This window comes from Monomorium pharaonis, chromosome 5 (genome assembly GCF_013373865.1).
Source record: "Monomorium pharaonis isolate MP-MQ-018 chromosome 5, ASM1337386v2, whole genome shotgun sequence".
NCBI lineage: Eukaryota > Metazoa > Arthropoda > Insecta > Hymenoptera > Formicidae > Monomorium > Monomorium pharaonis.
In genome coordinates this window covers 20,181,212-20,193,688 of record NC_050471.1, presented here as the reverse complement: position 1 = coordinate 20,193,688, position 12,477 = coordinate 20,181,212, and the positions used below count along the sequence as shown (strand labels likewise).

Genomic DNA, 12,477 nt, shown 5'->3' with positions numbered 1-12,477 from the left:
ACACACACACACACACACACACACACACACACATTTATTATTAATACATTAATTGTAATATATTTTTTATTTACAGTTATCTTGGATACCGATATCGACATCGACCTCACTACGATTAACGATTTTGTATTTGATGGATCCGACAACGATAACATTCCCGTGCAATAAAATCTCAAGAATGTTAATGATGATTCAGAAACACATCGGACTTTGAAAACTGCTGTCGCTTCCTCATACTTGGAGAGGTAAACCAAGAGAAAGACTCCGTGTGTACCAGCTCCTACTGCTTCCAAGTCATCGAATCTACCGATTACTGCTTGTACCTTCGATTCATCGGTCTTTTCCAGAAAATGTAATAAAGACATAAACGTAATATCATGTTAATCGATATTGTTGATGCGAATGTCTGGTACATCTCCGTTCGCGTTGTCTTCAAACGGATCGTCGTTAAGTATACCGTCAGCAATTCGCATATTGTGTAGTACCGCACATGCATTAACGATTCTTCCTGCAAAACCAGGTTCATACTGTAGGACCCTGTGCTTGGAAAGGCATCTCCACGTGCTTTTAAGTAGTTACAGTTAAGGGTTACACGACATTTTCTAGAAAACTAGATGAGAAAATGTTGGTACTAACCAAATTCTCTAGACAATACCGTTTCAATTTCTGCAGGTTAGTAACACTGTTAAAATAGTAAATCCAAGATTTGCAGAGTCGGTTTTGACGTATGCATCTTCAAACAATCCGCGTTTCAACAATTGCGTTCCACGCAATTTCTTGCACTGCATAATGCAAATATATCATCGTAAAACAAACCATTTTGTGGCGTCATTATACAGCCACTGATGCTAAACATATATTCCACAGATGCAGAACTCGAAATGCCTGTGTTATATTTAATAAAAAGTTTCTTAATTGCAGTGTAATTATTTAGCATATTAATATTGGAATTATTCGATTTTAAGAATTGATACAATTCCTCTTGTGTGGACTCGACTTTTTCCGGTTGTTGATTAAAAATTTTAGCGCATGTTCCAAAAAAGTAACTATTAAAGTAACTATCAAAATAGTTATTAGTTAACAAAAAAAATGTAACTGCGTTAAGTTACAGTTACAAATGGAGAAAAGTAACGAAGTTAAGTTATTAGTTACCAAAAAAAAGTAACTGTAACTGTAAAAGCCTTGTGTCCACGATGCTAGAAATCGGTCCGAGATCTCGATCCGAGATCTCGAATAAAATTAGTTGTACTTTGATGACTGTAGATAGCGTTATAGTCGAGTATGAGAAGTTAGTTACTATAATTTATATCAACATTAAAATATTGGAAAGAAAAACAATATTGTGAAATTGTCAATCTCTACTTCGTTCTGGGCTACCGTAAAGAAAGAACGTGGTCCGATTCCTCTCCTAGTTATAATACAGGCATAGACTCTGCAATATAAAAATGTTACGGAAGAATAATTTAGTAAAAAAGAAAAAACTCGAAAAATTGCTGATTCTTGCAACTTTTGTTGCAGCTGTTAAACAGCAACAAAAAGAGCCCGAAATACAAGAAAAAAGACAACGGAGATGGTGGACAAGAGAATGGATTTTACGAAGAGAATTCCAATTAAGAGGATCTATTCACTTAGCGCTTAATGAACTTGTCCATGAAGATATAGAATCTTTTATAGATTCTTTAGAATGGATCAATTTTAATGGATTATCAATTATTTAACAATCTGTTAGATAAAGTATCTCCATTTATTCAGAGACAAGATACAGTTACGCGAAAGAGTATTCCGCCAATTCAAAGACTATCACTGACTCTACGATATCTAGCAACTGGAGAATCTTATTGCAGTATGGAATTCACAACAAAAGTACCTACTTGTATTATCACGCATCATTCCTGAAACAGTTAGAGTAATTTATGAAGTATTAAAGGATGAATATTTAAAAGTGAGTATTAAAATTGTAATTTTTATATTTCCTAATACCGAATATAAATGAATATTTAAAGTCAAACATACACAATATTTCAGATCCCAGATACTGAAGAAGAATGGAATCATGTTGCTGACAATTATTTGGAACAATGGAATGTGCCCAATTGCATTGGTGCGATGGATGGCAAGCATATTGAGTTTAAAGTTCCTCTTAGTCAAGGATCATTCTATCATAATTATAAGGGTACTAATAGTATTGTTTTACTAGCATTAGTCACTAATAATAAGCATTCACTAATAATTAGTGAATGCTCATTATCAGTTTATATACGTCAATGTAGGTGTCAATGGTAGAGTAAGTGATAGAGGAGTTTTTTGTGAAAGTGATTTAGCAAAATATATTAATGATCCACGAAATCCATTAAATATGCCAAAAGATAAATCTTTGCCTAATATGAATGATTTTGTTTTTTTTTTTTTGTTATTTTAGCTGACGCGGCTTTTCCATTGCAAAAACACATTTTGAAATCTTATCCATCACGAAATTTGTCTCATGATGAGCGAGTCTTTAATTATAGATTAAGTAGAGATAGAAGTGTAGTCGAAAATGCTTTCGGCATTTTAGCTAATAGATTTCGCGTTTTTTTAACAAAAATATATTTATCTGTTGAATCAGTTAAAAATATTACGCTTGCTTGCTGCGCTTTACATAATTTTATTATGTAACGTCAGAATTGCGTAGACAGATGTCCGGCACGCTGCGACGTGTTGGGACATGTTTAACCATTAGGCGCGAAGGATCGAGAAACTCACGCAACGAGACACCCGCCTCCGCGAGTCACGAGCGAATCGAGAAAAGTCGTCTTGAGCCGATTGGCCGAACCAAGCGACCGGAAAATCCTATATAAGCAGCGTCCGCCCGACCCAGCAGGATCATTCCGTGCCTATTGTTCACCCGTGTCACTTGAAATACATTACGTTTCAATTTACGATTACGTGTTACGTCCTTACGTCCTGGCTTTTATCCTGCCTTCTCTTACGATTTACCTTACAATTAGAAAAGAAAATGATATTTATTTACACGGAGCTGTAGATATTAAAAATTTGGATAATCAAACAATTATACCTGCGCCATGAAAAAATAATAATGCACAGTTACGTAATTTAAAAATTGTAAACGTAAAACCTAATAGAAACGCAATTTATATTCGTGATGTTTTTGAAGAATACTTTAATACTGTTGGAAGAATTGAATGGCAAGAAGCTATGATTTAACTTTAAAGTATATACATATCTATTTTTTATTTAATATAAAAATTAAATAAAGAATAAATTTATAATTTCGTGCGTTATCATTAAGTTATTAATATTATATAAAATAATATTTGTGAGAGAGAGAAAGAGAGAGAGAGAAATTACGTCTATTAGAAGTTTATTCTGGTTTCCCTTTCGGGGTTACCAGGGTGTTTTAAAGAGCCCACCAAACCCCTTACAATTTCGTATCCATACATACATACGCCTCTACATAACATCTGTACATATACAAAACATAAAATATAATACCGTACAAAACAAGAAATACATAATACCAAGACTATCACATTTGCAGCGGAGCGGAAGTCCCTCTGTCCCCCAACTTCTTCCCTATCAAAATCTCATTACATACATTGCTTATCTAATCTCCTCCGACCGACCTGGCCATTGTGCAGCCTTACAGACATTTACCCCCCCTTCCCTTCCACGACCCTTCTATACCCCTTTCATCCCCTCCTATTTTCCCCATCCTTCTCTTCTTCTTTCTCCTCCCTTTCCCCCATTCCCTCTTTCTGCCTCCTCCGGATCCCTTCTCTGCCGTTTCCAAGTAATTCCTTTCTGCTCCTCTCTCACTCCGTCTGACTGTCCTCCCCCGAACTCTAAATCTTCCGGCTCCTACCCTCTCCTCTGCCTCTTCTTCTCTTCCCTGTCTCTCTTCTCTCCAGTTTCTGTTCCTTATCACCTCCTTTAACTCCTTCTACTTATAACCAAAAACAACTTACAGTTTTCTTTTTGAAATCTCCCTATCCTCCTCCTCCCTGTCACTTCCTCCCTTCTAATTCTCCCCCTCCTCCTCCAGATTCCATTTTTCCCTTTCCACCCATATTTCTCTATTCGTAACCTCCACCCTTCTATCCTTAGCCCTCTTCCTTTTAGCCATCTTCATTATCTTCCATCTCTTTTTCCTTTTTTCCATGGACAAATCTTCGTCGACCCCCACCCTCCAAATCCTACCCACTTTCGCCCCTCTTTTCAGCACATCCTCCTTATCCTTATCCACCACTTCCATAATCAACACCCATCTCCCTTCATTGCCCCTCCTTTCCTCTGCCCATTTCACCTCCACCTTCCTCCCCAGCACCCTCCTCATTATGGCTTCTATGTAGCAGCTTCTTTCTTCCGTATCCTTTCCCTCTACTCCTCTCCACACCAGCCTTTTTTCCCTGCTTCTCTTCTCCTCCTCTTTCTTCCTCCTCCATTTTGCTTCCTGGTCTTCTATCCTTCTTTCTGCCTCCTTCATCCTCTCCTCCCTCCGTTTCTTTTCCCTTCTCCTCTCTTCGTCACTTGCCTCCTCTCTTTTCTCTTTCTCTTGCTCCCACCAGGTATCTTCTTTTCCGCTCGCCTCCCCATCTCTTTCCGTCTTCATCCTTCTCCTGCTCCCTGCTCTCTTCCTTCTTTCCTTCCTGCTTCATCCGTCTTCTCTTCCTCCTCTTTCCCCTTTCTTTTCCCCTCCGTCTCTTTCTTTACTGCCTCCGTTCCTCTCTCTGCCCCTGTCTTGTCCTCTCCTCTCCTCTCTCTTCTCTGCTTGACCGTCTTCTGCCTCACATCCTGCTCCTCTTCCTCTTCCTCCTGTTCCGTCTTCATCTCTCTTATCTCCCCCCTCTCCGTCCAATCCTCCTTCCTTCCGGTGTGTTCCTGCTCATCTCTTGTCTCCTTCCTTTCACTTCCTCGTCTCGTTTTAAAAACTCTAAGCATTCATTGCTGTAAATGGTTGTGGTCAATTGCAACGTGGTCAATCGGGGCGCTCCTGGAAATGTGAGGAAGGTAAAAGAAAAAAGGAAAAAGAGGAAATGGAGGGAAGTAGGAGAATTAAGTGAAGGAGAAGATAGGAGGAAAAGTAGTCGGAGGAAAATAGAATGGAAAGAAGGATGGTGACGAAGGAAAGAAAGAAGAAGAGGTGACGAAGAGGGAGCCAGTACGATTTAAAGGGGAGCGCCCCGATTGACCACGTTGCAATTGACTACAACCATTTACAGCAATGAATGCTTAGAGTTTTTTCGTTGGACCGCCAATTAGAAAAGCGGTGGTCAATTGGGACGTGGTCAATCGGGGCGCTCCCATTTGGAGAGGTCTTATGCGACGAGAACAAGGAATGGTGAGAAGGGGATACGGCAGATGGCAGGAAGGAAGGTATGGAGCGTAGTGACGGATGGCGCATAGTGGATTGAGCGGAGAGAGGAACAAGTTGGCAGGCATGAAAGAGCACAGCGGTAGCGGTTTTGGAAACGCGCAGGTTCCCAGGCACGTGGTCCGTTAGGCATACATAGTTAATGGTAGAGAGTGAGGTGTCAGAGGAGCATAACAAGTACGAGTAAGAGCAGCGATAGCAGATAGTAGGAAGTGATAGAGAGGAGGAAGCGCAGAAAGACATGGAATGGAAGAAGGAGATTGGGGAGATAAAGGAGGAGATGAAGAAAATCAGGAGGTGCCTGGAGGAGATGGTGGAGATATGGAGAGTAAGAGAGAAAAGGAGGTTAGAGGCGGTAGGCGATAGGAGGAAGAAAGGGAAGGAAGAGAAATCGAGACGAGGAAGTGAAAGGAAGGAGACAAGAGATAAATAGACTTTATAAATGTAACAAGTGTTAAAATTTTTAAATAATAAAATATATCTATTATTAATAAACAAAACCATTATTAATAATATAGAACTAGTAATATTGCCAATATACATTAAAACGTTTTCGCTCACTAATATTCTTCACTAATGTGAACTGTTTTAGACACTAGGAAAAAAACAAAATTTCTTGAATAATATAATAAAACAAACAATCTGTACTACTTAGAAAAAAATAAGTTACTTATATGTTGTAACCGTCGCTCGCGAGCGACGGCCAACTTCGCCTCCGTCCCTGGTCGCGGCCCTGAGCCGCCCGGGTGTCGGGGCGACTATCTTCGAAAAATTTCCCGATGCAATACTTAGTTGGGCGCCAGGTACGTTAAGCGTACCACTCTGTGTGCACCAAATCGCTAATGAACGTTACGGTAACAGAATCGCGGGAAAGACGGGCGCACGCTAGGCGACCGGAGCGTTAGCGGCTCCGATATCCAGCTGCTCAGCCCTAATATGGCAGAGGGGGAGGTTCGGCGCGGGCGGATGGAATCGAGAAGGCGAGAGAATTATTGAAGCAACATAAATTCAACAATAAAATTAACAAATATATTTAACAGTAAGTAATACAGGCTCAGACGGCTCTATGGGGCGGCAATGGCGATCTGCGCGCGTTACAAGCTGACGATCGCTTGACATTCCATGTCGCGAATACGGGATAATCAATGAACGGATGATTGGACGTACGCGGGAATTCTCCGACGGGTCTACGCTTTTTATCCGGCGCCGTTGGTGGACGCCAAACTCCCGATGGAATAACAGTGTCGCGATCGGGACGAACAGTAGCTCCGAGTTCACGCGACACGCGGCGGGTTCGTGCTCCTCCGCACGTTACAAGATCCTACAAGTAACATGCGCGATAATTATTCTGAGCTCGCCAACGAAGTAGTACAAGACAAGAATATGAAATCAGACGAAAGCGCAATTAATAACGATTCGCGATATCGATGCGATAGATTAAACTACATTCTTCGAACAATAAATCATAAATGCGCGACAATTCACAGCGCGATTAATAGCTCGCGACACAATTATAGGACGAAATCACAGTTGACTCGGCTGCGGATCGGGACGCACACGCAATGTAATCAGAACACGAAACGAACAGCACGGAACGAACTCACGCGGGCGAGCACGATCGGGCGAAGCAGCGATACATTAATAAATTCGCGACTCTAATCTACCCAGCTAACCATTTGCTGCCAAATTGTCAGCAGACTGCTAAAAATTTCTTGCGAAATCAGGCTGCCAAAACCATGACCTGCTGTGTCCTCGAGTGCGCCCCAATTGCAAGCAAAAATTGTTATCAAATCCTGATATCAAATTGGATGCAACACCAGAGCAGACCTGTCACTAGCAATACAATGACAAATTTACGCAGCAAATTGACAGATGTTGCAACGTAAACTCACAGCAGATTTGCGCCAAATATGCAACAGATCTGTATTCATAAATGATGATAGATTGGCGACAGATTTGTCGAATCTTTTCATTTCTTCTTTCATCACAGTTATAATTTTATTTGAGAATCGATGTAAGCAATCTCCTGGGAAGATTTATTAATTCAGGAGTAGGAACAGATTAAATAATTTACTCAACCCTCTCCTTAGCATCTAATATTTCCTATAGGGGGACCTCAATTGACCTATCTATTTTCGCCCTTTATATCGCAGGTATATCATCTATTCTAGGTGCAATTAATTTCATTAAATTTCTTTGTGTTAAATCTCACTCCAAAAAAATGAAAATACTACCAGTTCTGTATCATAAAAGTATAATGTGGCGGTCCTCCGCCACATCGGACTCCTCTGTAGGCGCAGCGAAGAAAGATAATTTTTGCTTACCTTCGCGCTGCGAGTGGTCTTTATGTAGCGAGTTGACTGCATTTTACTCCCGAGAAAGTAAGCCGCCTATCGACGATGCCGCACTTTTTATTGCCAATTTGACATTTCGACAGATCTGCTGCATTTCTGGTATCAATCTGTCGCGTACTTTGACACACAAATGTTGTTGCATTTCTACAGGCAATTTGCTGACATTGTTTGCACTTTGGTGTTTGTCGTCAATCTGTTATCAATACTTTCAATAAATCTGCTCGCAGTTCACTATTATTTTGTCATGTATTCTGATGACAGACGTTGCTAAATATTTGCTGAATATCTGCTAATAGTGTTTGCAATAACAAGATATGTTTCTCATTTGTCGCCTTTTTGGCAACAGAATCTGTTGCCAACATTTGTCACAGCAGAAATGGTTATAGGGGTAAGGACCACAAGATCGTAATAAATCCGTAACTCTTTCGTGAGTCGCCCAATCGCGAAATCGGTGGCTTTACAATTTACGACGCTCGTCTCACCAAGCCGGCTCCTTCGTCTCGGCCTCATCCGGATCGAGAGGTCTCCGGCTCCTGCAGTAGGAATACAAGACCGGTTCTAACTCGGGAGCTCCGAGGGGGGTGCGGGTGTGCGGGGGGGATTTGTGGGCGCGGGGGGTGTTACGGCGGGGAGGGATGACGTCACCCGGGGCTCCGGGAAGAACCGCTTATCAGAAGTAAACTGATATCAGACGTAAACTATTTTGCGGTGCCTTTGAAAAAAACTTGATATGTTTTTGAAAACTTAATATGTTTTTATAAGGGGGGGGGTATTGATATAAAAAATGCTACTTTTTACCTCCTCCCTGTTTTGGGTGTTAGAGGGGGGGAGGGCAACGTTGCATTAAACATGTTGCAACATGTTTCGTGATAACGTGATTGGCTCTCGATGATCACGTGATTTAAACGTTGGCAACGCTGTAATTTTATAAACGTCGGCAACGCTGTAATTTTATTGGGTGTGATGAGTGCTCCAGTTGAGACAAAGGATTAAAAAATTTATGGAGGGGTGTACAATATAAGAAGAGTTCTGACAATGGTACCGCATCACTCGCGTGTTACAAGACGGACAGCAAAACTTCTCGTTTGCTCCTCAGTCGGTGGAAGACAGACTTCAAAAGCTTCCCGAAACGTACAGCATGAACTATTACGTTCCGATCCAACAGAACAAGGCGTGTGATAAACCGTAAGTATTTTTTATAATTTTTAAAATTTTCTTCGTATTAATATCTTATATTTTTCTATAGCGAGCTATATTTTTTTTTACAGAGCATTATCGCAGCCGCGTTATACTCCACGCATCTTGGGTAGGAGATACGCCTTGACCGCCACGGCATACAAATACTTGGATATTGCAATCGGCGTGGGACCTATATCTTATGTGGAAATACTGCTTGGCGACAACAGGGGCAATCAAATAATTTTGCCATACGCAACATGGAAAACGTTTATAGATCGACGGGTGGATATTGAACGATTTGTGCGGTCAGCTTATTTTGACTGCACAACGATTTGTGCAGTATCTTCAAGATTTGCAGTTTGTGATCTGATTATAAAACTTGTAAAAATGCGCGATGAAAATATTATAAAGTTGGTGTTGCATGATAATTGCATGTACATGAAGCCGTCAACCTTACTGTTCCTATATGAACTTGAAGATTGTGTTGATTATGTATGTCATCAACAGAGATGGGCGAATTTGTAATTGACTATTACCAAATTACAAATGCTCAAAACAATGAATAATTAAATGTGATTTAATTACACATTACTTTGAACATTTGTAATTAAACACCATTGAATTACTAATTTGTTTGAACATTTGTAATGGATGTTCAAAGTAATTAAATTACACTATTGTAATGTAATTACATTTGTGTAATTTATTTATACATTTGTGTAATTTAATTACATTTGTGTAATTTAATTACATTTGTATAATTTAATTACATTTGTGTAATTTAATTACGTCTGTATGTGTAATTTAATTACATTTTAATTTTTATTCGAATTGAGTTAACATAAGTTCATAACTTATGAAAAATATCTTATGCATGGGAGAAAGCTTTTCTTTCAGACTCGTATGATTGCCGCCCAAGCAGAAGGCAAATTTCACGATCGTCTAAAAAATGTCGCTTTCTCCGCTAGATACACAATATATTATTTTTGCAGTATGTACAGTATGTACACTCTCACGTTCTCTTTGTCGTTAACTCAATTCGAATAAAAATTAAAATGTAATTAAATTACACAGATGTAATTAAATTACACAAATGTAATTAAATTACACAAATATAATTAAATTACACAAATGTAATTAAATCACGCAAATGTAATTAAATCACACAAATGTAATTACATTACAATAGTGTAATTTAATTACTTTGGACATCCATTACAAATGCTCAAAATAATGAGTAATTAAATGGAACTTAATTACAAATGCTGAAAATAATGGATAATTAAATGGATTTCAATTACAAATTATAAAAGTAATATGTAATTGAATGTGTAATTTGAAGACAAAAGTATTTGCTGCTACCCATCTCTGGTCATCAATTAGATCAACATACGTACAGCGTGAGCGATAAATATAAGAAGTTTATTACTATTTTGCGTCAAAATCATATTACTAATAAAAGCGACGCTGCAAAGTTATTACGCGAAAAATATGATAAAACATGTCTCGTAGAGTGTGAGCTAATTGCTTACGCTTTCGATAATATTGTATATGATGCTTTATATGACAAGTAAAATGTGTAAAGAAAACCAGTCGTGTAAGCTAATCATATTGTACGTTATGCTTTATATAACAAAATAAATGTATAAAAATGATATTGTTCAAATTATTTTTTCCTATATAGTTTTAAGTTAAAAATTGTATAAATAAAACGAGATGGGGGAAAAAGGGAAATATGAGGGGGTAAAAGAATGTAAAAATGGATACGATATATATTTTTTATTCTTAGACCACCAATTAAACAGCTTAAATACATTTTGTAAAGCACAGTTGTTCACATGATTCTGACATCGTAAAGTGTACATAATGTCCAACTTGTTTAGAGGTTCTATGTCTTCGTAATGCGTCTCGATATTCTCGACGTAAGCTTCCTGTCTCGCCTCGTCCAGAAGTAAATCACGCAACCATTCTCGTTTCTCACATCCCTTGACGTACACGAGAATTTCATCATCGGTTGCAGTTGTACCCATCACCGCCTTTGTAATCAAACTCCTAGCCATGCTGTGCGGAATTAATCCATCCTCCCATGATATTCCATGATGATTCACTTTCAACCATGCCACCTGACATCTTTCTGCCTTGGTAAGGTATTCCCATGGATAAGTGGGTGTAAACAAGTAGTGGGTGAGTTCAAATCCATCTTTGAGAGAGGCAAATTCCTTAACGATAAATTTTCCTCCAACGATGAAACCTTGCAGGTCTACGAACGTTGGTATAAGCATGACAGCTGTCGTTGAGAATACTGTGGTTGACTTCGATGCGTCGTAGAGTTATATATTGTCTTATCTCCCTCTCCTTTAATGTACAACGTTGTTAGGTGATTTTGCGCACAACGTTTGTCAACGGGTTGTACTGAACCACGCGGTCGTGTATGATGAGGCAGTACGCGGTGGTATTCATCGACACATTCTCTTTGCATTCAAATTCTATGCGCACGTCCACGGTTGCGCTCTTGACCGATTCATTTTGTCGAGAGCAATCGATGATTACGAATGGACCGTTAAGTAGAAAAGTTGAAGTGGTGAGGTTCGGCTCGAGATACTCGTATCCATAATAACCCTTGCAGAAACGCGCGTACATGTCGTACAGAATCGCCCATTTATTTTTATCGAAATCCAAGTTCATATCGTCGTATGGATAACATTCCGAGTTCAGATACAGTTTCACGTTTGTCAATTTGCAATGATCGAATCGGCTTGGATCCTCGGACACAATGTTCTTTCGACCCGTCTGCAGAGCAAAGATAACATATCGTGGCTTCTCAAGCTGAGTAGCGGTCTTGATGGCCCACGAATGCTTAGTTGTTTGCTGCAATAGTGGAAACTCGTACAGATCCCACGAACGAAAAGCCATGCTCAGGTACCGTCCGCTCTCCAGAGTACGCAGCATCGACAACTTATGTATCTCGTTCAGCAGTACGTGAGGCATGCGCCATTGTATCTTGAATATATCAATCGTGGGTTCCAACTCCGAACTTCCCATTAGACTGTTGTTATCGTTACGCGCACGTATTAAAATTAACTCGTGACGAGCGTTGATCACCACGCGTCTGTAATCCTCGCAAAACCCCAACAGCATGTTGAGTGGTACGCAATAATTAAAGTATCCATTCACGTCCCAACCCGAAATCCATCCTGCGTTCCTCAGAATCACGTTTTTGTCTGACGACACAGTTGCATAGTTTTTCAGTGTGCTGGTTATTCCAACATTTCTGTTGCGATCAATTTCTACACCGTCGAGTTCGTATCGAATCTCATCGAACATGAACGCGACAAAATTATTTCCCAGTACCACCGAAAATCCCTCGGCTGGTTTGTTTATTGTCACTTTTCCCTCGATGTATAGAAAACTTTCGAACGGCAATGTGTACAGATCCTGTTGGTGTATGGGTATTCGTATTTCGTCGCTGTGCCCGAACGTTGTGTTGGCAAACGGATTGTACGTATGAGTCTCGATCTTGACGATGCGATCATCGAAGATCGGCTCGTCTCCGATGTTTAGAATGTCAGTCAT

The 12,477-nt window shown here is 39.7% G+C and overlaps 1 protein-coding gene and 1 long non-coding RNA gene across 2 annotated transcripts; one reads left to right on the top strand and one right to left on the bottom strand.

Annotated features, from left to right (window-relative positions):
- Positions 1-389: 389 nt before the first annotated feature.
- On the top strand, positions 390-3,994 carry LOC118645865. Its single transcript, XR_004963508.1, has 3 exons — positions 390-672; positions 1,519-1,942; positions 2,026-3,994. It is a non-coding gene; the product is annotated as an uncharacterized LOC118645865 (long non-coding RNA).
- Positions 3,995-11,277: 7,283 nt separating this feature from the next.
- On the bottom strand, positions 11,278-12,477 carry LOC118645794. The gene has a single exon (XM_036287503.1). The coding sequence runs from the start codon at positions 12,475-12,477 to the stop codon at positions 11,278-11,280; it is 1,200 nt and encodes a 399-aa protein (XP_036143396.1).